The 26684-nt window shown below is 41.1% G+C and overlaps 1 protein-coding gene across 1 annotated transcript; it reads right to left on the bottom strand.

The window, feature by feature from the left end:
- Positions 1–18300: 18300 nt before the first annotated feature.
- On the bottom strand, positions 18301–26200 carry LOC128643940 (TBC1 domain family member 1-like). Its single transcript, XM_053696707.1, has 3 exons — positions 25576–26200; positions 24268–24387; positions 18301–20445 (listed from the first exon to the last, which is right to left on the bottom strand). The coding sequence occupies exons 1-3, from the start codon at positions 25740–25742 to the stop codon at positions 20295–20297; spliced, it is 438 nt and encodes a 145-aa protein (XP_053552682.1). The 5' UTR covers positions 25743–26200; the 3' UTR covers positions 18301–20294.
- Positions 26201–26684: the final 484 nt, after the last annotated feature.

Below are 26684 nucleotides of genomic sequence, written 5' to 3'. Positions count from 1 at the left end.
TGTGTGTCTTGTTCAGTGGTGGTCGTCTTTCAGCCTTTCTTACCTTGGCCATGTCTCTGAGTATTGCACACCTTGTGCTTTTGGGCACTCCAGTGATGTTGCAGCTCTGAAATATGGCCAAACTGGTGGCAAGTGGCATCTTGGCAGCTGCACGCTTGACTTTTCTCAGTTCATGGGTAGTTATTTTGCGCCTTGGTTTTTCCACACGCTTCTTGCGACCCTGTTGACTATTTTGAATGAAACGCTTGATTGTTCGATGATCACGCTTCAGAAGCTTTGCAATTTTAAGAGTGCTGCATCCCTCTGCAAGATATCTCACTATTTTTGACTTTTCTGAGCCTGTCAAGTCCTTCTTTTGACCCATTTTGCCAAAGGAAAGGAAGTTGCCTAATAATTATGCACACCTTATATAGGGTGTTGATGTCATTAGACCACACCCCTTCTCATTACAGAGATGCACATCACCTAATATGCTTAATTGGTAGTAGGCTTTCGAGCCTATACAGCTTGGAGTAAGACAACATGCATAAAGAGGATGATGTGGTCAAAATACTCATTTGCCTAATAATTCTGCACTCCCTGTACAAGCACTTACTAAATCCTGCCGATCACACCTATGCAATATTTCCAGAATTCGTCCCTTCCTTACTCAAAAAACTACAAAAATACTTATTCATTCCCTCATTTTGTCACGCATTGATTATTGCAATCTACTTTTAAATGGCCTTCCAAAACACTGCCTTTCCTCCCTCCAATCTATTATGAATGCTTCTGCTAGACTTATCCACCTACGTCGTCAATCTACATTAGCTACTCCACTCTGCCAGTCTTTACACTGGCTCCCCATACTCTCCAGAATACAATTTAAAGTATTAACCCTAACTTACAAAGCACTCATCAGTCTAACTCCCAACTATATTTCCTCTCTCATCGTGAAATATTCCCCATCCCGACCTCTTCGATCAACCTCTGACCTATGTCTCTCTACTCCTGTTATCTCTACGTCCCACTCCCATCTCCAAGGCTTCGTACGTGCTGCTCTTGTCCTATGGAACTCTACCCTACTCCATAAGACTGTCTTCAACCTTGTATAGCTTCAGACGGTCCTTGAAAACTCACCTATTCAGAGAGGCTTGCATCTCTCCTCTATCTCTCTCCTCCATCTCTCATCCTAACCAAACTAATACATGAACTGCCTGACTCACTGCTGCAACTACAACCAATGTGACAAGCTACCCCCAACCTTATGTCTCTGCACCCTAAACCTGTAGACTGTGAGGCCTCCGGAGCAGGGCCCTCTTCCTCCTGTACTAGATTTATTTAGTTTTGTATTTTATCACAAATCCTTGTCATTGTATACCTCAATCACTGTACCCAGCACTTCGGAACTTGACGGCGCTATACAAATAAATGATAATAATAATAAAATGCCTCATCTAAAAACAAGTATGTTTATATAAACACACAATCCTTAAAATCATTTACAAAATATTTACATAGGCCTTGGCGATATTATCCAGCTGTCTGAATTCTTAATATCAAACCAAATCCTTGTATTGATTTTTTTAATATTTTTTTGCACATTTGTGCACATAATTTCTCTTGTTAAGTGTATCCAGTCCACGGATCATCCATTACTTGTGGGATATTCTCCTTCCCAACAGGAAGTTGCAAGAGGATCACCCACAGCAGAGCTGCTATATAGCTCCTCCCCTAACTGCCATATCCAGTCATTCTCTTGCAAGTCTCAACAAAGATGGACGTAGTAAGAGGAGAGTGGTGTATTATAGTTAGTTTCTTAACTTCAATCAAAAGTTTGTTATTTTTAAATGGTACCGGAGTGTACTGTTTTATCAAAGGCAGCATTAGAAGAAGAATCTGCCTGTGATTTCTATGATCTTAGCAGAAGTAACTAAGATCCATTGCCGTTCTCACATATTCTGAGGAGTGAGGTAACTTCAGAGGGGGAATGGCGTGCAGTAAACATATTTCTAGGGATGGAACTTGCTAGAAAAATGCTGCTGATACCGGATTAATGTAAGTTAAGCCTAAATGCAGTGATTTAATAGCGACTGTTATCAGGCTTATTAACAGAGATACATACTCTTATAAAAGTGTAATATAAAACGTTTGCTGGCATGTTTAATCGTTTTAATATATGCTTTGGTGATAAAACTTATTGGGGCCTAGTTTTTTCCACATGGCTGGCTTTATTTTTGCCTAGAAACAGAGGCTTTCCACTGTTATAGTATAAAAGTTAGTTGGTGCAGTTAAAATTACAAACTGTGACATTCAGCTTCCCTCAGCAGTCCCCTGCATGCTATAGGACATCTCTGATGGGCTCAAAAGGCTTCAAAAGTAGGAGCTGTGGCAGTTGTTATGACTGTATAAAAAAAAATATATATTTTTTTTTCTTTTGTTAATCTGTTTTTTGTATTAAGGGGTTAATCATCCATTTGCAAGTGGGTGCAATGCTCTGCTAACTTGTTACATACACTGTAAAAACTTTGTTAGTGTAACTGCCTTTTTTCACTGTTATTTCAAATTTTGCCAAAATTTGTTTCTCTTAAAGGCACAGTAACGTTTTTTATATTGCTTGTTAACTTTGTTTAAAGTGTTTCCCAAGCTTGCTAGTCTCATTGCTAGTCTGTACAAACATGTCTGACACAGAGGAAACTACTTGTTCATTATGTTTAAAAGCCATGGTGGAGCCCCATAGGAGAATGTGTACTAAATGTATTGATTTCACCTTAAACAGTAAAGATCAGTCTTTATCTATAAAAGAATTGTCACCAGAGGGGTCTGTCGAGGGGGAAGTTATGCCGACTAACTCTCCCCACGTGTCGGACCCTTCGCCTCTCGCTCGAGGGACGCACGCTAATATGGCGCCAAGTACATCAGGGATGCCCATAGCGATTACTTTGCAGGACATGGCTGCAATCATGAATAATACCCTGTCACAGGTATTAGCCAGATTGCCTGAATTGAGAGGCAAGCGCGATAGCTCTGGGGTTAGACGAGATACAGAGCGCGTAGATGCTGTAAGAGCCATGTCTGATACTGCGTCACAATATGCAGAACCTGAGGATGGAGAGCTTCAGTCTGTGGGTGACGTCTCTGAATCGGGGAGACCTGATTCAGAGATTTCTAATTTTAAATTTAAGCTTGAGAACCTCCGTGTGTTACTTGGGGAGGTATTAGCTGCTCTGAATGACTGTGACACAATTGCAGTGCCATAGAAATTGTGTAGGCTGGATAAATACTATGCAGTGCCGGTGAGTACTGATGTTTTTCCAATACCTAAAAGGCTTACAGAAATTATTAGTAAGGAGTGGGATAGACCCGGTGTGCCCTTTTCCCCACCTCCTATATTTAGAAAAATGTTTCCAATAGATGCCATTACACGGGACTTATGGCAGACAGTCCCTAAGGTGGAGGGAGCAGTTTCTACTTTAGCAAAGCGTACCACTATCCCGGTTGAGGACAGTTATGCTTTTTCAGATCCAATGGATAAAAAATTAGAGGGTTACCTTAAGAAAATGTTTATTCAACAAGGTTTTTATTTTACAGCCCCTTGCATGCATTGCGCCTGTCACTGCTGCGGCGGCGGCGTTCTGGTTTGAGGCCCTGGAAGAGGCCATCCATACAGCTCCATTGACTGAAATTATTGACAAGCTTAGAACTCTTAAGCTAGCTAACTCATTTGTTTATGATGCCATTGTTCATTTGACTAAACTAACGGCTAAGAATTCCGGATTCGCCATCCAGGTACGTAGGGCGCTATGGCTTAATTCCTGGTCAGCTGATGTGACTTCAAAGTCTAAATTACTTAACATTCCTTTCAAGGGGCAGACCTTATTCGGGCCTGGTTTGAAAGAAATTATTGCTGACATTACTGGAGGTAAGGGTCATACCCTTCCTCAGGACAGGGCCAAATCAAGGGCCAAACAGTCTAATTTTCGTGCCTTTCGAAATTTCAAGGCAGGTGCAGGATCAGCTCCCTCTACTTCAAAACAAGAGGGAACTTTTCCTCAATCAAAGCAGGCCTGGAAACCTACCCAGTCCTGGAACAAGGGCAAGCAGGCCGAAAGCCTGCTGCTGCCTCCAAGACAGCATGAAGGAGCGGCCCCCTATCCGACAACGGATCTAGTAGGGGGCAGACTCTCTCTCTTCGCCCAGGCGTGGGCAAGAGATGTTCAGGATCCCTGGGCGTTGGAGATCATTTCTCAGGGATATCTTCTGGACTTCAAAGCTTCTCCCCCACAAGGGAGATTTCACCTTTCAAGATTATCTGCAAACCAGATAAAGAAAGAGGCATTCCTAAGCTGCGTGCAAGACCTCCTTGTAATGGGAGTGATCCATCCAGTTCCGCGGACAGAACAAGGACAGGGGTTTTATTCAAATCTGTTTGTGGTTCCCAAAAAAGAGGGAACCTTCAGACCAATTTTGGATCTAAAGATCCTAAACAAATTCCTCAGAGTTCCATCATTCAAGATGGAAACTATTCGAACCATTTTACCCATGATCCAAGAGGGTCAGTACATGACCACAGTGGACTTAAAGGATGCCTACCTTCACATTCCGATCCACAAGAATCATCATCGGTTCCTGAGGTTTGCCTTTCTAGACAGGCATTACCAGTTTGTAGCTCTTCCATTCGGGTTGGCTACAGCCCCAAGAATTTTTACAAAGGTTCTGGGCCCTCTTCTGGCGGTTCTAAGACCGCGAGGCATAGCGGTGGCTCCTTACCTAGACGACATCCTGATACAGGCGTCAAGCTTTCAAATTGCCAAGTCTCATACAGAGATAGTTCTGGCATTTCTGAGGTCGCATGGGTGGAAAGTGAACGAAGAAAAGAGTTCTCTATCTCCTCTCACAAGGGTTTCCTTCCTAGGGACTCTGATAGATTCTATAGAAATGAAAATTTACCTGACGGAGTCCAGGTTATCAAAACTTCTAAATGCTTGCCGTGTTCTTCACTCCATTCCGCGCCCCACGGTGGCTCAGTGCATGGAAGTAATCGGCTTAATGGTAGCTGCAATGGACATAGTGCCATTTGCGCGCCTGCATCTCAGACCGCTGCAATTATGCATGCTCAGTCAGTGGAATGGGGATTACACAGATTTGTCCCCTCTACTAAATCTGGATCAGGAAACCAGAGATACTCTTCTCTGGTGGTTATCTCGGGTCCATCTGTCCAAAGGTAAGACCTTTCGCAGGCCAGATTGGACCATTGTAACAACAGACGCCAGCCTTCTAGGTTGGGGTGCAGTCTGGAACTCCCTGAAGGCTCAGGGTTCATGGACTCAGGAGGAGAAACTCCTCCCAATAAATATTCTGGAGTTAAGAGCAATATTCAATGCTCTTCTAGCTTGGCCTCAGTTAGCAACACTGAGGTTCATCAGATTTCAGTCGGACAACATCACGACTGTGGCTTACATCATCCATCAAGGGGGGACCAGGAGTTCCCTAGCGATGTCAGAAGTCTCCAAGATAATTCGCTGGGCAGAGACTCACTCTTGCCACCTATCAGCGATCCATATCCCAGGGTTAGAGAACTGGGAGGCGGATTTTCTAAGTCGTCAGACTTTTCATCCGGGGGAGTGGGAACTCCATCCGGAGGTATTTGCTCAATTGGTTCTCCGTTGGGGCAAACCAGAACTGGATCTCATGGCGTCTCGCCAGAACGCCAAGCTTCCTTGTTACGGATCCAGGTCCAGGGACCCAGAAGCGGCACTGATAGATGCTCTAGCAGCGCCTTGGTTCTTCAACCTGGCCTATGTGTTTCCACCGTTTCCTCTGCTTCCTCGTCTGATTGCCAAAATCAAACAGGAGAGAGCATCGGTGATATTGATAGCGCCTGCGTGGCCACGCAGGACCTGGTATGCAGACCTAGTGGACATGTCATCCTTTCCACCATGGACTCTGCCTCTGAGACAAGACCTTCTAATACAAGGTCCTTTCAATCATCCGAATCGACTTTCTCTGAGACTGACTGCATGGATATTGAACGCTTGATCCTATTAAAGCGTGGCTTCTCCGAGTCAGTAATTGATACCTTAATACAGACACGAAAGCCTGTCGCCAGGAAAATTTACCACAAGATTTGGCGTAAATATCTTCATTGGTGTGAATCCAAGAATTACTCATGGAGTAGGGTTAGGATTCCTAGGATATTGTCCTTCCTCCAAGAGGGTTTGGACAAAGGACTATCAGCTAGTTCTTTAAAGGGACAGATTTCTGCTCTGTCTATTCTTTTACACAAGCGTCTGGCAGAAGTTCCAGACGTTCAGGCATTTTGTCAGGCTTTAGTTAGAATTAAGCCTGTGTTTAAACCTGTTGCTCCCCCATGGAGCTTAAACTTGGTTCTTAAAGTTCTTCAAGGGGTTCCGTTTGAACCCCTTCATTCTATTGATATCAAACTTCTATCATGGAAAGTTCTTTTTCTGATGGCTATTTCCTCGGCTCGAAGAGTCTCAGAGTTATCTGCCTTACATTGTGATTCTCCTTATCTGATCTTTCATTCAGATAAAGTAGTTCTGCGTACAAAACCTGGGTTTTTACCTAAGGTGGTTTCAATCAAGAGATTGTTGTTCCATCATTATGCCCTAATCCTTCTTCAAAGAAGGAACGTCTTTTGCATAATCTAGACGTAGTCCGTGCATTGAAGTTTTTACTTGCAGGCTACTAAAGATTTTCGCCAAACATCTCACCTGTTTGTTATTTACTCTGGACAGAGGAGAGGTCAAAAGGCCTCGGCAACCTCTCTTTCTTTTTGGCTTCGGAGTATAATCCGTTTAGCATATGAGACTGCTGGACAGCAGCCCCCTGAAAGAATTACAGCTCATTCTACTAGAGCTGTGGCTTCCACCTGGGCCTTTAAAATGAGGCCTCTGTTGAACAGATTTGCAAGGCTGCGACTTGGTCTTCGCTTCATACCTTTTCAAAATTTTACAAATTTGATACTTTTGCTTCTTCGGAGGCTGTTTTTGGGAGAAAGGTTCTACAGGCAGTGGTTCCTTCCGTTTAAGTTCCTGCCTTGTCCCTCCCATCATCCGTGTACTTAAGCTTTGGTATTGGTATCCCACAAGTAATGGATGATCCGTGGACTGGATACACTACAAGAGAAATAAATTTATCAGGTAAGCATAAATTATGTTTTCTCTTGTTAAGTGTATCCAGTCCACGGATCATCCATTACTTGTGGGATACCAATACCAAAGCTTAAGTACACGGATGATGGGAGGGACAAGGCAGGAACTTAAACGGAAGGAACCACTGCCTGTAGAACCTTTCTCCCAAAAACAGCCTCCGAAGAAGCAAAAGTATCAAATTTGTAAAATTTTGAAAAGGTATGAAGCGAAGACCAAGTCGCAGCCTTGCAAATCTGTTCAACAGAGGCCTCATTTTTAAAGGCCCAGGTGGAAGCCACAGCTCTAGTAGAATGAGCTGTAATTCTTTCAGGGGGCTGCTGTCCAGCAGTCTCATATGCTAAACGGATTATACTCCGAAGCCAAAAAGAAAGAGAGGTTGCCGAGGCCTTTTGACCTCTCCTCTGTCCAGAGTAAATAACAAACAGGTGAGATGTTTGGCGAAAATCTTTAGTAGCCTGCAAGTAAAAACTTCAATGCACGGACTACGTCTAGATTATGCAAAAGACGTTCCTTCTTTGAAGAAGGATTAGGGCATAATGATGGAACAACAATCTCTTGATTGAAACCACCTTAGGTAAAAACCCAGGTTTTGTACGCAGAACTACTTTATCTGAATGAAAGATCAGATAAGGAGAATCACAATGTAAGGCAGATAACTCCGAGACTCTTCGAGCCGAGGAAATAGCCATCAGAAAAAGAACTTTCCATGATAGAAGTTTGATATCAATAGAATGAAGGGGTTCAAACGGAACCCCTTGAAGAACTTTAAGAACCAAGTTTAAGCTCCATGGGGGAGCAACAGGTTTAAACACAGGCTTAATTCTAACTAAAGCCTGACAAAATGCCTGAACGTCTGGAACTTCTGCCAGACGCTTGTGTAAAAGAATAGACAGAGCAGAAATCTGTCCCTTTAAAGAACTAGCTGATAGTCCTTTGTCCAAACCCTCTTGGAGGAAGGACAATATCCTAGGAATCCTAACCCTACTCCATGAGTAATTCTTGGATTCACACCAATGAAGATATTTACGCCAAATCTTGTGGTAAATTTTCCTGGCGACAGGCTTTCGTGTCTGTATTAAGGTATCAATTACTGACTCGGAGAAGCCACGCTTTAATAGGATCAAGCGTTCAATATCCATGCAGTCAGTCTCAGAGAAAGTCGATTCGGATGATTGAAAGGACCTTGTATTAGAAGGTCTTGTCTCAGAGGCAGAGTCCATGGTGGAAAGGATGACATGTCCACTAGGTCTGCATACCAGGTCCTGCGTGGCCACGCAGGCGCTATCAATATCACCGATGCTCTCTCCTGTTTGATTTTGGCAATCAGACGAGGAAGCAGAGGAAACGGTGGAAACACATAGGCCAGGTTGAAGAACCAAGGCGCTGCTAGAGCATCTATCAGTGCCGCTTCTGGGTCCCTGGACCTGGATCCGTAACAAGGAAGCTTGGCGTTCTGGCGAGACGCCATGAGATCCAGTTCTGGTTTGCCCCAACGGAGAACCAATTGAGCAAATACCTCCGGATGGAGTTCCCACTCCCCCGGATGAAAAGTCTGACGACTTAGAAAATCCGCCTCCCAGTTCTCTAACCCTGGGATATGGATCGCTGATAGGTGGCAAGAGTGAGTCTCTGCCCAGCGAATTATCTTGGAGACTTCTGACATCGCTAGGGAACTCCTGGTCCCCCCTTGATGGATGATGTAAGCCACAGTCGTGATGTTGTCCGACTGAAATCTGATGAACCTCAGTGTTGCTAACTGAGGCCAAGCTAGAAGAGCATTGAATATTGCTCTTAACTCCAGAATATTTATTGGGAGGAGTTTCTCCTCCTGAGTCCATGAACCCTGAGCCTTCAGGGAGTTCCAGACTGCACCCCAACCTAGAAGGCTGGCGTCTGTTGTTACAATGGTCCAATCTGGCCTGCGAAAGGTCTTACCTTTGGACAGATGGACCCGAGATAACCACCAGAGAAGAGTATCTCTGGTTTCCTGATCCAGATTTAGTAGAGGGGACAAATCTGTGTAATCCCCATTCCACTGACTGAGCATGCATAATTGCAGCGGTCTGAGATGCAGGCGCGCAAATGGCACTATGTCCATTGCAGCTACCATTAAGCCGATTACTTCCATGCACTGAGCCACCGTGGGGCGCGGAATGGAGTGAAGAACACGGCAAGCATTTAGAAGTTTTGATAACCTGGACTCCGTCAGGTAAATTTTCATTTCTATAGAATCTATCAGAGTCCCTAGGAAGGAAACCCTTGTGAGAGGAGATAGAGAACTCTTTTCTTCGTTCACTTTCCACCCATGCGACCTCAGAAATGCCAGAACTATCTCTGTATGAGACTTGGCAATTTGAAAGCTTGACGCCTGTATCAGGATGTCGTCTAGGTAAGGAGCCACCGCTATGCCTCGCGGTCTTAGAACCGCCAGAAGAGGGCCCAGAACCTTTGTAAAAATTCTTGGGGCTGTAGCCAACCCGAATGGAAGAGCTACAAACTGGTAATGCCTGTCTAGAAAGGCAAACCTCAGGAACCGATGATGATTCTTGTGGATCGGAATGTGAAGGTAGGCATCCTTTAAGTCCACTGTGGTCATGTACTGACCCTCTTGGATCATGGGTAAAATGGTTCGAATAGTTTCCATCTTGAATGATGGAACTCTGAGGAATTTGTTTAGGATCTTTAGATCCAAAATTGGTCTGAAGGTTCCCTCTTTTTTGGGAACCACAAACAGATTTGAATAAAACCCCTGTCCTTGTTCTGTCCGCGGAACTGGATGGATCACTCCCATTACAAGGAGGTCTTGCACGCAGCTTAGGAATGCCTCTTTCTTTATCTGGTTTGCAGATAATCTTGAAAGGTGAAATCTCCCTTGTGGGGGAGAAGCTTTGAAGTCCAGAAGATATCCCTGAGAAATGATCTCCAACGCCCAGGGATCCTGAACATCTCTTGCCCACGCCTGGGCGAAGAGAGAGAGTCTGCCCCCTACTAGATCCGTTGTCGGATAGGGGGCCGCTCCTTCATGCTGTCTTGGAGGCAGCAGCAGGCTTTCGGCCTGCTTGCCCTTGTTCCAGGACTGGGTAGGTTTCCAGGCCTGCTTTGATTGAGGAAAAGTTCCCTCTTGTTTTGAAGTAGAGGGAGCTGATCCTGCACCTGCCTTGAAATTTCGAAAGGCACGAAAATTAGACTGTTTGGCCCTTGATTTGGCCCTGTCCTGAGGAAGGGTATGACCCTTACCTCCAGTAATGTCAGCAATAATTTCTTTCAAACCAGGCCCGAATAAGGTCTGCCCCTTGAAAGGAATGTTAAGTAATTTAGACTTTGAAGTCACATCAGCTGACCAGGAATTAAGCCATAGCGCCCTACGTACCTGGATGGCGAATCCGGAATTCTTAGCCGTTAGTTTAGTCAAATGAACAATGGCATCATAAACAAATGAGTTAGCTAGCTTAAGAGTTCTAAGCTTGTCAATAATTTCAGTCAATGGAGCTGTATGGATGGCCTCTTCCAGGGCCTCAAACCAGAACGCCGCCGCCGCAGCAGTGACAGGCGCAATGCATGCAAGGGGCTGTAAAATAAAAACCTTGTTGAATAAACATTTTCTTAAGGTAACCCTCTAATTTTTTATCCATTGGATCTGAAAAAGCATAACTGTCCTCAACCGGGATAGTGGTACGCTTTGCTAAAGTAGAAACTGCTCCCTCCACCTTAGGGACTGTCTGCCATAAGTCCCGTGTAATGGCATCTATTGGAAACATTTTTCTAAATATAGGAGGTGGGGAAAAGGGCACACCGGGTCTATCCCACTCCTTACTAATAATTTCTGTAAGCCTTTTAGGTATTGGAAAAACATCAGTACTCACCGGCACTGCATAGTATTTATCCAGCCTACACAATTTCTATGGCACTGCAATTGTGTCACAGTCATTCAGAGCAGCTAATACCTCCCCAAGTAACACACGGAGGTTCTCAAGCTTAAATTTAAAATTAGAAATCTCTGAATCAGGTCTCCCCGATTCAGAGACGTCACCCACAGACTGAAGCTCTCCATCCTCAGGTTCTGCATATTGTGACGCAGTATCAGACATGGCTCTTACAGCATCTACGCGCTCTGTATCTCGTCTAACCCCAGAGCTATCGCGCTTGCCTCTCAATTCAGGCAATCTGGCTAATACCTGTGACAGGGTATTATTCATGATTGCAGCCATGTCCTGCAAAGTAATCGCTATGGGCATCCCTGATGTACTTGGCGCCATATTAGCGTGCGTCCCTCGAGCGAGAGGCGAAGGGTCCGACACGTGGGGAGAGTTAGTCGGCATAACTTCCCCCTCGACAGACCCCTCTGGTGACAATTCTTTTATAGATAAAGACTGATCTTTACTGTTTAAGGTGAAATCAATACATTTAGTACACATTCTCCTATGGGGCTCCACCATGGCTTTTAAACATAATGAACAAGTAGTTTCCTCTGTGTCAGACATGTTTGTACAGACTAGCAATGAGACTAGCAAGCTTGGGAAACACTTTAAACAAAGTTAACAAGCAATATAAAAAACGTTACTGTGCCTTTAAGAGAAACAAATTTTGGCAAAATTTGAAATAACAGTGAAAAAAGGCAGTTACACTAACAAAGTTTTTACAGTGTATGTAACAAGTTAGCAGAGCATTGCACCCACTTGCAAATGGATGATTAACCCCTTAATACAAAAAACAGATTAACAAAAGAAAAAAAAATATATATTTTTTTTTATACAGTCATAACAACTGCCACAGCTCCTACTTTTGAAGCCTTTTGAGCCCATCAGAGATGTCCTATAGCATGCAGGGGACTGCTGAGGGAAGCTGAATGTCACAGTTTGTAATTTTAACTGCACCAACTAACTTTTATACTATAACAGTGGAAAGCCTCTGTTTCTAGGCAAAAATAAAGCCAGCCATGTGGAAAAAACTAGGCCCCAATAAGTTTTATCACCAAAGCATATATTAAAACGATTAAACATGCCAGCAAACGTTTTATATTACACTTTTATAAGAGTATGTATCTCTGTTAATAAGCCTGATAACAGTCGCTATTAAATCACTGCATTTAGGCTTAACTTACATTAATCCGGTATCAGCAGCATTTTTCTAGCAAGTTCCATCCCTAGAAATATGTTTACTGCACGCCATTCCCCCTCTGAAGTTACCTCACTCCTCAGAATATGTGAGAACGGCAATGGATCTTAGTTACTTCTGCTAAGATCATAGAAATCACAGGCAGATTCTTCTTCTAATGCTGCCTTTGATAAAACAGTACACTCCGGTACCATTTAAAAATAACAAACTTTTGATTGAAGTTAAGAAACTAACTATAATACACCACTCTCCTCTTACTACGTCCATCTTTGTTGAGACTTGCAAGAGAATGACTGGATATGGCAGTTAGGGGAGGAGCTATATAGCAGCTCTGCTGTGGGTGATCCTCTTGCAACTTCCTGTTGGGAAGGAGAATATCCCACAAGTAATGGATGATCCGTGGACTGGATACACTTAACAAGAGAAATTATGTGCACAAATGTGCAAAAAAATATTAAAAAAATCAATACAAGGATTTGGTTTGATATTAAGAATTCAGACAGCTGGATAATATCGCCAAGGCCTATGTAAATATTTTGTAAATGATTTTAAGGATTGTGTGTTTATATAAACATACTTGTTTTTAGATGAGGCATTTTATTATTATTATCATTTATTTGTATAGCGCCGTCAAGTTCCGAAGTGCTGGGTACAGTGATTGAGGTATACAATGACAAGGATTTGTGATAAAATACAAAACTAAATAAATCTAGTACAGGAGGAAGAGGGCCCTGCTCCGGAGGCCTCACAGTCTACAGGTTTAGGGTGCAGAGACATAAGGTTGGGGGTAGCTTGTCACATTGGTTGTAGTTGCAGCAGTGAGTCAGGCAGTTCATGTATTAGTTTGGTTAGGATGAGAGATGGAGGAGAGAGATAGAGGAGAGATGCAAGCCTCTCTGAATAGGTGAGTTTTCAAGGACCGTCTGAAGCTATACAAGGTTGAAGACAGTCTTATGGAGTAGGGTAGAGTTCCATAGGACAAGAGCAGCACGTACGAAGCCTTGGAGATGGGAGTGGGACGTAGAGATAACAGGAGTAGAGAGACATAGGTCAGAGGTTGATCGAAGAGGTCGGGATGGGGAATATTTCACGATGAGAGAGGAAATATAGTTGGGAGTTAGACTGATGAGTGCTTTGTAAGTTAGGGTTAATACTTTAAATTGTATTCTGGAGAGTATGGGGAGCCAGTGTAAAGACTGGCAGAGTGGAGTAGCTAATGTAGATTGACGACGTAGGTGGATAAGTCTAGCAGAAGCATTCATAATAGATTGGAGGGAGGAAAGGCAGTGTTTTGGAAGGCCATTTAAAAGTAGATTGCAATAATCAATGCGTGACAAAATGAGGGAATGAATAAGTATTTTTGTAGTTTTTTGAGTAAGGAAGGGACGAATTCTGGAAATATTGCATAGGTGTGATCGGCAGGATTTAGTAAGTGCTTGTACAGGGAGTGCAGAATTATTAGGCAAATGAGTATTTTGACCACATCATCCTCTTTATGCATGTTGTCTTACTCCAAGCTGTATAGGCTCGAAAGCCTACTACCAATTAAGCATATTAGGTGATGTGCATCTCTGTAATGAGAAGGGGTGTGGTCTAATGACATCAACACCCCTATATAAGGTGTGCATAATTATTAGGCAACTTCCTTTCCTTTGGCAAAATGGGTCAAAAGAAGGACTTGACAGGCTCAGAAAAGTCAAAAATAGTGAGATATCTTGCAGAGGGATGCAGCACTCTTAAAATTGCAAAGCTTCTGAAGCGTGATCATCGAACAATCAAGCGTTTCATTCAAAATAGTCAACAGGGTCGCAAGAAGCGTGTGGAAAAACCAAGGCGCAAAATAACTACCCATGAACTGAGAAAAGTCAAGCGTGCAGCTGCCAAGATGCCACTTGCCACCAGTTTGGCCATATTTCAGAGCTGCAACATCACTGGAGTGCCCAAAAGCACAAGGTGTGCAATACTCAGAGACATGGCCAAGGTAAGAAAGGCTGAAAGACGACCACCACTGAACAAGACACACAAGCTGAAACGTCAAGACTGGGCCAAGAAATATCTCAAGACTGATTTTTCTAAGGTTTTATGGACTGATGAAATGAGAGTGAGTCTTGATGGGCCAGATGGATGGGCCTGTGGCTGGATTGGTAAAGGGCAGAGAGCTCCAGTCCGACTCAGACGCCAGCAAGGTGGAGGTGGAGTACTGGTTTGGGCTGGTATCATCAAATATGAGCTTGTGGGGCCTTTTCGGGTTGAGGATGGAGTCAAGCTCAACTCCCAGTCCTACTGCCAGTTTCTGGAAGACACCTTCTTCAAGCAGTGGTACAGGAAGAAGTCTGCATCCTTCAAGAAAAAAATTATTTTCATGCAGGACAATGCTCATCACACACGTCCAAGTACTCCACAGCGTGGCTGGCAAGAAAGGGTATAAAAGAAGAAAATCTAATGACATGGCCTCCTTGTTCACCTGATCTGAACCCCATTGAGAACCTGTGGTCCATCATCAAATGTGAGATTTACAAGGAGGGAAAACAGTACACCTCTCTGAGCAGTGTCTGGGAGGCTGTGGTTGCTGCTGCACGCAATGTTGATGGTGAACAGATCAAAACACTGACTGAATCCATGGATGGCAGGCTTTTGAGTGTCCTTGCAAAGAAAGGTGGCTATATTGGTCACTGATTTGTTTTGTTTTTGAATGTCAGAAATGTATATTTGTGAATGTTGAGATGTTATATTGGTTTCACTGGTAAAAATAAATAATTGAAATGGGTATATATTTGTTTTTTGTTAAGTTGCCTAATAATTATGCACAGTAATAGTCACCTGCACACACAGATATCCCCCTAAAATAGCTATAACTAAAAACAAACTAAAAACTACTTCCAAAACTATTCAGCTTTGAGTTTAATGAGTTTTTTGGGTTCATTGAGAACATGGTTGTTGTTCAATAATAAAATGAATCCTCAAAAATACAACTTGCCTAATAATTCTGCACTCCCTGTATATGTGGGTTGAATGTGAGTTCTGAGTCAAGTGTAACCCTAAGACAGCGGACCTGGGGTGAGGTGTTGAGAAAAGAGTCTCCAACCGTCAGAGAAATGTCAGGTGTTTGATGTCTCGAAGAGGGGGGGGGGAATAAGAAGCAGCTCAGTTTTGGACAGATTGAGTTGGAGGTAGTGTGAAGACATCCAAGAGGAAATTGCAGAGGGGCAGTTGGAAATCTGGTTGAATAAGGTTTGGAGAGATATCAAGAGAGGAAGGATAGATTTGGGTATCATCAGCATATAAGTGATATTGGAATACAAAGGAGGCTATTTTCCATAGGAGGATGTATAGAGAGAGAAAAGCAAGGGACCCAAGACAGAGCCCTGCGGTACTCCAACTGAGAGAGGCATAGGATCACAAGATATGTTGTTAAAGGAAACTAAAAACGAGCGTTTTGAGAGATATGAGGCAAACCAGGAGAGGGCTGTGTCTCGGATGCCAAATGAATGTATTTTTAGGAGGAGAGGATGGTCAACTGTGTCAAAGGCAGCGGACAGTCAAGAAGAATTAGTAAGGAGTAGTGACCTTTTGCTTTAACTGATAACAGGTCATTTGTTACTTTTGTAAGAGCGGTTTCTGTTGAGTGTTTAGGGCGGAAACCAGATTGTAGTGGATCAAGTAAGGATTTAGTTTTGAGAAATTGAGTTAGCCGATTATAGACCAGTCGTTCCAATAATTTTGAAGCAAAGGGAAGTAAGGAGACCGGTCCATAATTAGAAGGGGTGGAGGGGTCAAGCGAGGGCATTTTTAGGATTGGTATGATTGACGCATGCTTGAATGTATCAGGAAATTTGTGTATTGACTAGGTCATATTGGCAGCACTCCCAAAGATGTGTATATAAACTTTTTGTAAGGTGTGCTAAACCAAATTTTGTAAATGTATGACAACATAATCAGGGAGACTGACCAGATCTCATTGGTTAAAGCATCCAACCCTAGTTCAGGTGTGCTCATGACAGTGTAAAAGAGTTGTGAATATTAAGCCGGGTGAGACTCATTCTATTATGAAGAGTAAAAGCAGGAATGATTCAGCCCTCTGAGGCAAATGAATGTAGTGTTAGGACCAGTCTATATTGAGGCACCTTGTAAGTTGGTGACTGGCTGTCAGGGTTTTTTCCCTGATCTATTTGCTATGTGCTGCTGTCAGCCATTTTACTTACCTCTTTTCCTGACTCTGGTGCATACTGTGTGATGCTGCTCATTTCCTGCACTTCCTTTTATGGCCAGACTGGTGTACATCATCCGTGTGAGACAGGATGGAGTCTCAGAATTGTGATGTCATCACTTTTTATTTAAAGGGCCTCTGTTCAGTATGCTTTGCCCTTGCGTGGTCTCAGACCTGTTTGTGAGAGCTCCTGTGTATTACCTGGCCCGTCTGACTATTCGCTTTGGCTCCTGACTCGGCTTGTCTGACTACCAGTTCTGGTTTTGATTCCTGGCTTCTTATTTGACTTGTGGACTTTTTATTATTTTTTGCTATTAATAAAGGTGTGATTATTTTTGCACTTCTTGTCTCAGTCTGATTCCTGGCACCCTGACACTGGCTAAGCAGAATATGGCCATATTGTGTGAAAAAGAATAGTTGACTTTTGATGTGTTTTGCAGGCAAATTTTTTGCAGCAGTTTAAAAAATGTTGTGCTTTTGAAAATGGATGTGCGCTAATAACTTTTTGTTTTAGTATTGACTAGGTCATATTTGCAGCACTCCCAAAGATGTGTATATAAAATTTTTGTATGGTGTGCTAAACCAAATTTTGTAAATGTATCAGGAAATGTGCCAGCAGTAAGAGATTGGTTAAAGAGATGAGTTAGAGTAGGGGTTAGTGAAGCAGAGAGAGAGGGAAGAAGTTGTGAAGGAATAGGGTCAAGTGGGCAGGTGGTGAGATGAGCCAAGGATAGGAGTACAGAGACTTCTTCCTCTGTTACAGGAGGGAAGTAGCATAGAGTTTTGTTAATAGAAGGGGTGGGTAGGATTGTTGGGTTTGAGGGGTGTAAGGTGCAGATATATTTTCTAATGGTGTCAATTTTATTTGTGGAGTGATCAGCAATAATCTGAGCAATGACGTTAGTAGTGGGCAGGAATGCAGGCAGACCTAGAAGGGAGTTAAAGGTTGAGAACAGCTTTCTGGGGTTGGGTGCGTGAGATGATACAAGGGAGGAGAAATAGACTTGTTTGGTCAGGCTGAGCGCAGAGTTGTAGGACTTTAGTATGAATTTATAATGCCAGAAATCAGCACAGGTGGGTGATTTCCTCCACTGCCGTTCAGCAGCCTGTGAACATCGCTGAAGATATTTGGTATGTTTGGTGTGCCACGGTTGCCATCAAGTGATTGATGCACGTCAGAGTGGGTGGAACTTGGTCAAGTGTTGATTTTAGTGCCAAATTATACTGTAAGGCCACAAAATTTGGGCAAGAGAAGGATGAAATGTTGGAAAGCAGAGGATTCAGTTGAGTAGAAAAGTTTGTGAGATCCAAGTCATTTCAATTCCTGCAAGGTAGCAGTTTTTTGGGGGCTTGCAAAGATGTAGTAGCTAGAGTAAGAGAGAAAGTTAGTAAATGATGGTCAGAGAGAGGAAAGGGGAAGTTAAAGAAGTTGGAAACGGCACAGAGATTAGTGAAGACTAGGTCTATGGAGTTGCCGTCACAGTGGGTTGGAGATGTTGTCCACTGGGACAGGCCAAAAGAGGTGGTTAGGGATAGATGTTTAGAGACAGCAGGCATGTTAGGATTATTAACGGGTAAAAGTCCCCTAAGATGAGAGAAGGGACATTTAGAAGAGAGAAAATGTGGAAGCCAGGCTTCAAAGTGGTCCATAAATTGTGATGCTGGGCCAGGGTGCAGATAAATAACTGCAACATGAAGAGCTACAGGGAAGAAGAGGCGAATATCATGTACTTCAAAAGATGAGAAGGAAAGAGTGGGGGATGAAGGAATGCAGTGAAAGGTACTGTGTGGAGACAGGAAAATTCCTACTCCCCCTCCTTGTTTGTCTCCTGGTCTGGGAGTGTGACTGAAGTGCAGGCCGCCATAGGACAGAGAGGCTACAGCAGTTGTGTTAGAGGAGGAAAGCCAAGGTTCAGTGAGGGCCAACAGGTTAAGTGAACATGAAATATGTATTTTAGAAATTAGGATGTTATATGTTTTGACACTTTAGGAAGACAGAAATTAATCATGATTAATTTAATTATCAACTTATGTGCATTCAACACACCCACAATGGGCGGTGGGTTTGCTCAGTGGTTAACAAATGGTTTAAATAAAACTGAACTGTGTAAGGTGCTAGATGCCTGATGAAATGGCAGCCATAGCCGGGAAACGCGTTGCAGATGGGGGGGGAACACTTGGACACCCCTATTCCACTCACTGCTTTTGTTTTTAAATGTGTTTTTAATAAACCATTTTTATACTCAAGCATAGTGCTAGCATATGTGTGCCCTGCATCCAGTCTGAAATCCAGTTGGTACCACCAGACGACAGAGGGTGAGCTGATACACCCAGAGATATCAGCCTGCTACTACCAGCACATTGGTGTGCTATTGCCAAATGTGAGTACACTTTTGGCTTTGGCCTTCACATATGGTGTATCTGTTGTCGGTTGATCTACACATGAGGTGACCCTTTGTTTTGTGCTTCACTTTATAGTTCTGTTCAGGATCATCTGAGATGAGGAGAGCAGCCACCATTACCCTGTGAACTGTGGGAGTGCCCACACACCGTGGACAGTGCATAGCACTGACCCATCTTTCGGACTATTATCATACAACTATAATGACATAGATCCGTTAATTTCCACAAGGACTGGCCTTGTTTAAAGTTGGTTTGTATGTTAGATTAACTTGCAATATCTGTCATATTCTGTGCGCCCCCTCTTTCTTTTGCTTTTTAGTAAATAATTTGAGTAACTGTTGCCAATCTATCATCTCCAACCAGTCTGCCTATTCTCCTCTGACATCAACAAGGCATTTTCATCCACACAACTGCCGCTCACTGGATATTTTCACTAGAGATGGTTGTGCGTGAAAATCCCAGTAGATCAGCAGTTTTTTAAATACTCAGACCAGCCCGCCTGGCACCAACAACCATGCCATGTTCAAGTTACTTATATCCCTTTTCTTCCCCATTCTGATGCTCGGTTTGAACTTCAGAAAGTTGTCTTCAACACGTCTAGATGTCTAAATGCATTGAGTTACTGCCATGTGACTGACACACACACACAGGTATCATTATATATGGATATATCTAAAATTTTCCTGTATACAAAGAACAGTGGAATGTGAAATATTAATAAGCCCGTCCTGTCAGATATAGCACTGTGGGTTTAATACAGTGTTGGGTTAGCACGCAAGCGATGAGTTTTTTTTAATTCAGCTCCATTAAATTATATGGGGAGAAATTAACACGGTTGCAATATCTGAATTCCTGAAGTTTGCGCTCATAAGGTTTCGCTCAAGCACTAAGAATTTACTTTCAATTTGTAATAAGTGCGCTAACCTGAATGCATAAAGACTTTACTTTCAGCATTGTTTGTGCTCGAGTTGGAGCGATAAATACCACTACACTTGTAATTTAGCCCATTAACCCTCGTTATGTTTCAGCACAATGTCCCTTTAATTACAGATAAACAGAGATGGATGCAAGTAAAAAAAAAATAACTAGCTTCCATTTTCTGATGAAGGTTTCATATATTATCTTAAACATCATGTTGTGCTTTGGGCTATAAGTAATTAGTGATCTCATCAGCAAAATAACTTATTTTATAATGTACATAAATAATGCTGAGCTTAGACAACTGTACAGATCTTAGAAGAACTTTTGACTAGTAAAAAAAGCACAATATAAACTTTACATCTCTCTGATTTTTATGTAAATGCATATTTTGTAGAGACAAAAACAGCGTGCTCAAGGGCAGCTTCTGGATATTATAAAAAACATAAATAATAAATCCAATCCAGTTTTATCGACAACTTGTGTACAAAGAACATTTACTGCTTACCTTCATATCTATTAGGGGAATCACATCCCTTTTGTGGAGTTGCCACACGAAGAAATATCTGTTGCCTCCAAGAATGACGCCGCGTCCTTACAGGGCTATCACATCCCACATCACTATGGCTGGATTTTATTTCAAAGTCACTAAAATAAAAAGGATCAATTAGATGCTGCAATAGTGATTAAAAATACTGAATGTTTTTAATTAAGGGTGTTTTGCTTTCCTTCCAGATGCAGATATGTTAGTACATGGTGCAGATTGCTCAAGACAGGGCCGGTCTTTTGGGTCGTGGGAGTCTGGCACTGGATATAAGCACTTGCACTTCACTCTCTTATTAAAGGGGCATGAAACTCAAAATTAAAAACTTTCATGGCTTGGGTAATGTATGCAATTTTAAGATGCTTTTCAATTTACTTCTATTATCAAATTTATTTTGTTCTATTGGTACCCCTTGTTAAACAAGCATACCTAGGTAGGCTAAGTAACAATTGTGTACTGCTGGGAACTAGCTGGTGATTGCTTGCTACACACACACATGGCCATTGGCTCACCAGATGTGTTCAGCTAGGCCCCAGTAGTACAATGCTGCTCTATAGCTAACTTTATGTGCTTAACCATTTTTCAGGTATTTAACACGCCAGCAAAAGTGCCTGTAAAAATTATCTAGCACATATACAGCATTTTCTTTTGCACTTTTATGTCCCTTTAAACGGAGTGTATGGTATATATATATATATATATATATATATATATATATATTTATATTACCCGGGTAAAACCGGACATCACCCAAGCTGCTGTGGGTAAAGCTTGATGTAGCATGATAAATCTTCTCAGGGTGCAACGAGTTATCACATAAAACATATATACAATGCACTGTAATTTCCCCATCTTCACTATGTTTTCTGCCTCTGCTGGGGGAGATTCAAGGGATTCCCTTCTAAACCAAATTCCCCAAGGTTCACTTGGGGTAGATGCCAGAGGATCGGCGGGATGTCGTCCTTGAACTCCCCCCCGAGGCAGAGGCAAAAAAAAATAGTGTAGATGGGGGAATTACATTACATCATGTTTTACCCACAGCCACTTGGGTAAGTCTCCCACTTATTGGTTCGTTAATATATGTCACGGTCATAGTTGCGCCAGATAATGTGCGTTTCTCTCACTTCCTTTCGAGGACAACAGTTTGATACCGCGGTTAGACTACAGTAACTGTTGACGTGAGTGAACAGAAAGGTTTGCTAAGAAATGTTTTTTATATATTGCATAGGTGTTCTATGTGTATGTAACCCATCAACTGCCAGATCTGGTGCCACCGTGGTATAGTTGAAGCTTGAGCAGTTTTCTAGAGAGATTACCACCTATATATAAAGGCCATTCTCTTTTGTGATTCAGGCAGAATATACAATTTCACAAAGTTTCTAATTTACTTCTGTTAGCAAATTTGCTTTGTTCCATGGTATTCTTTGTTGAAGAGTTGGTGTCTGGATCACTACATGGCAGGAAATAGTGCTGCCATCTAGTGCTCTTGCAAATGGGTTACACGCTTGCAAAACTGCTGCCATATAGTGTTCCAGACACATGCACTCTCCTGAGCTTACTTCCCTGCTTTTCAACAAAAGACACCAAGAGAAAGAAGAATATTTGATAATAGAAGTAAATAAGAAAGTGGTTTAACAATGCTTGCTTTAATTGAGTCATGAAAATGGTTTATTTGTTTGTTGACCCTTTAAATATTCCAGACTCAGAGGGTGGAGAAATGCAAGGATTTATTCGGAGCACCACATGATGATGACCGGCCCTGACTCTAGTTTATTAGTTGATGAAGGGTTTGGTACCAGTTGTGGGTTTGAAGCCATGCTGCCTTAGTTAATATCCAGGTTAAATATGCAGAAATGATTAAAAAGGAAAGTAAATACTGATTGTATTTTTAGTCTAAAAAAACACCAACAACAAAAACGTATTATTTATTCTGCCACCTTTTCCTATAAATTTAAGTCTGAAAATTATTTATTTTCCAATTTTGGGAACAGATAGTGCACATGACAGATTTCACAAGCTTAAACCAGCACAATGTCTATTCCGAACCTGCAAAATAATTGAGAGTTTGCCAACATAATGAGTGTGGCTAGCTGTGTTTACTCCTGCAGCAAGCCTGGATTGGCTTCTCTAAATAAGGCAAGTGGTGACTGGAAATTAGCTATTGAAAAACATATGCAGCAAAAAGGAGATAATGCATTCCAAAGATTTTCCAACTCACTCTGTATGTTAGTCTATTGTAAGACTGCAGAAAAATCTTGTAATTACATGGTGTATATAGTCCCTTAAAGTGTATATGGTATCATATTTATATGATGCTAAAATAAATGAGTAGATCTCCCTAAATTATTATTTATAATTCCTAAAATAAAGGCAGCTAACAATCATAGCTATGTATTTATAGAAAAGAAAAATGTATGAGTAAAATAAATTGAGTATTTAAATTTTTAAATATGGTAAAATAAAATCTGCTTTTGATTTCAAATGGTAGAAAACATGTTCTGTGTGTTAAATGTTAAGGGACTGTAAACGCTCATCATTTCTAACATGAATATGATAGAGCACTATTTAAAAACACATGTTAAAAATATGTTTTAAATTGGAAAAAAAAAAGTTGTTAAAGCTGTTTATTTCAATTTTGAAGCGAACAGGGAGTGCATATCTGTGTATAAATGGTCCTTAAGGACTGATTGCAAATTGGCTGTAAAGCAAAACTCCCATTTGATTATTTTGCAACAAGTGACATACTTCACAAGCTTAAACTTTTTTTCGCTGTACAGGGACATCAATTTAACACACAAAAAAAAACATTTAAAAATGGCAATTTTTCAAATGCAAGGAAATATATTTTAAGGTCTGATAACTGAATATATATGTTAAATGTTGATTGCCATAAACTAAAGTCTATGATCACAATTGAATGATAACATTCATATAGGAAGTAAATTGTCTGTAATAGAGTGACACAAGTAATAGATCGCAGCTAAGGTTCACATCGTTCAAAACAACAATGGATTCTTCAATACGTGTAATATGGAGAGAAAAAAAATAACCCTTGGCTTTTGGAAGCTCTTTCTTACATATAAAAGACCATCTTTTATTTGTATTAATTTAAATGTTTTTTCCCCATCTGGAAACGTGATTGAATTGTGGAAAGCTACTTATTTATTCTGCAGTACAAGAATGTGAATGCAAAATGTAAGTAATCCCCATTTGATATTTAAGGGCTAAATTGGCACCATTACCGGTAATTCGCCCACTGCATCTTTGGCTGAGGAACTTGATAAATTGAAATGTGCAAAGTAGAAGTAACGTCACACAAATGCCATTCTTCAGAATAACAACAAAACAAAGCATGACTGGCAGTATTTGTCATGATAAAGTTAAATGATTTTGTGAAACTGGGGATACAATGCCCAAGTAACTGTCTGTTTAACAATATCATACATTATTTTTGTGCCACAAAATGTGCTCATAATATGGAGAACTGAAGCCATTTACCATTAATCCATTTAATTCCAAAGGCGCTGCAGGACTTCTCAAGAGGTTAAGTCTTGCAGGACTTCTCAAGAGGTTAAGTCTTGCAGGACTTACAGTATCTCCTTATGTACTATACAACATCCAGATGATAGGCCTTTGAGAATTGTATGAGTGCATGATAATAAATAAACCATAGCCAGCCAATGAAATAGCAGTCACATGAGTGCATCCTGAATATTACAATTTTTAATTTAAATTAGTTAAGTTGAGGTTTTATAAGTGGTTTTGTTACATGGTCATATGAAGTATGTTTCTCTGCAAATTACCTAATTAAATGACAAAATAATTGGTTAGTGCATCTGAGCAGATGGAGATGATGGTTTACTCCCCATGGAAGAAACAATCTGCCGCATACTTTATTAGTGACCGGTTTCAAGCCAAAGGCCTACCTTTTCTTGCCGTTAAAGTCAGAAGTGCTATTTTCAGCTACAGGAGCCAGAAATTTTAGAAAATTTGGCACAGAGGAAGAAGAATGAAGTCTTTTCCTCAGAGTAGAACGGTTGAAAAGGCTGAGAGGACAGGTCAAAATAAAAAGAAAAGATAAGTCAAGAAGTAAAAAGGCAGGACACAGAGAAAAGAAAGAAAAAAATATCATCAGGCTGTTTAGACCCTGGAGGAATAGAAAAGTATTTTATGAAACGACCCTCAGGCTGATACGTTATATGTTCTCTTTTTATTTTTAAGCTGACAGCTTGCTTTTCTGTATACAATTAACACAATAATATTAAATAGGTTGCCTAATTAAATATAAAAATAGATTTTATAGATCCAACTGGTTGGTTAAATACACATTTAAAAGTCATTCCTAGTGAAACATTTATCTTAAACCTCTGTTAAGGAATACAGCAGATTTACTAAAGAGTAAGGCGTCTCCCCAAAACTTAGTAAATCATCACATTATGTTACCACGGTAGTTTGAGATACATGCCTCGATGGACAACTCTTTAAACACATTGTGAATCTTACCTAGTTCCATTTGTGCACACTAATATTTCACTAATATTAAAGAGAAAAAGTAGAGAGAGAGAGAGAGATAAAGGAAAAAACAAAGAAATAGAAAAAGGGAGAAAGAGAATAAGACAGAGAGGGAGAGAGAGAGAGAGAGAGAGAGAGAGAGAGAGAGAGAGAGAGAGAGAGAGACAGAAAGAGAATAAGAGAGAAAGAAAGATAAAGAAAAAAGGAGAGAGACAAAGAGAAAAGCAAACAGAAAGAAAGAAAGAAAGAGAGAGAGAGAGAGAGAGAGAGAGAGAGAGAGAGAGAGACAAAAAATGACAGTGCCATTATAATATGGATTATTTTTTGTTACAATATGTTGGTTACTTGCCTTCAAGTACACAACAATAAAGATAGCAGAACATATTCATGGGCTTAGTTTAACATATGAATTATGTGCAATACATTTTATATATTAAACAAATAGCTTTAGGAAAGGCTTTAAGAGAATATAAATAATAAAGTAACCAATCTCATGATGCTCTAAAACAGGATAGAAACTTGCTCTTGTGAATGGCTTTAGAACTAGTTTACCTGCAATCATTTATAAATAAGTACATACAATATTACACACATGGAAATATGATATTTAGAGTAAGGATGGATTCCTGGAGCTAAAAAGGCACATTCTAGTCATCAATGTTTTATTTAGATGAACAATCAGTCAAGTAAAAGCGACCACAGGAGGACAAACTTCCTCTCACCTCTTTTGCGTAGCAGGACCACTCTGCTCCCCGCTTGAGGTATGCTTTGATTTTTTTAAGAATAATGGGGAAGAGGTTGCAGAGACACGACGAGGAGAAGCTTCTGCAGGCTGCTCGGCATTGCATTCAGGCTCTCTCAGAGGTATGTTTGAGCTAAACACCAACATTCCAGGGAGGGAGAGGGGGGAGTGGTGACAGATTATGGGAGAGACAGGGAGATAGAAAGCAGAGATAAGGCTGGAAGAAGTGCATCAAAATATTCAGAAACATTTGGGTATAAAAGAGTACGAGAAACTGCACATCATCTTTTAGACTGAATGTCAATGACTGAGGCTTTAAAATGGCCCAGATCCCCAAATAAGCGTCATTTAAAAACTATAGCAACTGGCTATAAATTGTAACTGGCATTTCTTTCAAAACTCAATAATTCTTGATACGTACATATTTTTCCTAGTGTTGGTAACATAAGGCTGGACTTGAATAGGGTAACTCAGACACAGAACATTGTTGGTGAAAAGGTTAGTAGGACAAACTACATTACAAACCAAAGTAGGCAAAGTTACGAGGAATTTTATCTGTCATATGAAATGTATAATGCATATTATAATAATGCAATCAAAAGACATTGTTTTGAAGGGACAGTCTAGGCCAAAATAAACTTTCATGATTCAGATAGAGCATGTAATTTTAAACAATTTTCCAATTTACTTTTAATCACCAATTTTGCTTTGTTCTCTTGGTATTCTTAGTTGAAAGCTTAGCCTAGGAGGTTCATATGCTAATTTCTTAGACCTTGAAGCCCACTTCTTTCAGATGGCATTTTAACAGTTTTTCACCACTAGAGGGTGTTAGTTCACGTATTTCACATAGATAACACTGTGCTCGTGCACGAGAAGTTATCTGGGAGCAGGCACTGATTGGCTAGACTACAAGTCTGTCAAAAGAACTGAAAAAAGGGCAGTTTGCAGAGGCTTAGATACAAGATAATCACATAGGTTAAAAGTATATTATTAGAACTGTGTTGGTTATGCAAAACTAGGAAATGGGTAATAAAGGGATTATCTATCTTTTAAAACAATAAAAATTCTGGTGTAGACTGTCCCTTTAAA

This window comes from Bombina bombina, unplaced genomic scaffold, assembly GCF_027579735.1.
Source record: "Bombina bombina isolate aBomBom1 unplaced genomic scaffold, aBomBom1.pri scaffold_959, whole genome shotgun sequence".
Taxonomy (NCBI): domain Eukaryota; kingdom Metazoa; phylum Chordata; class Amphibia; order Anura; family Bombinatoridae; genus Bombina; species Bombina bombina.
The sequence above is the reverse complement of the archived record's forward strand: the minus strand, read 5'-3'. Positions and strand labels throughout refer to the sequence as shown.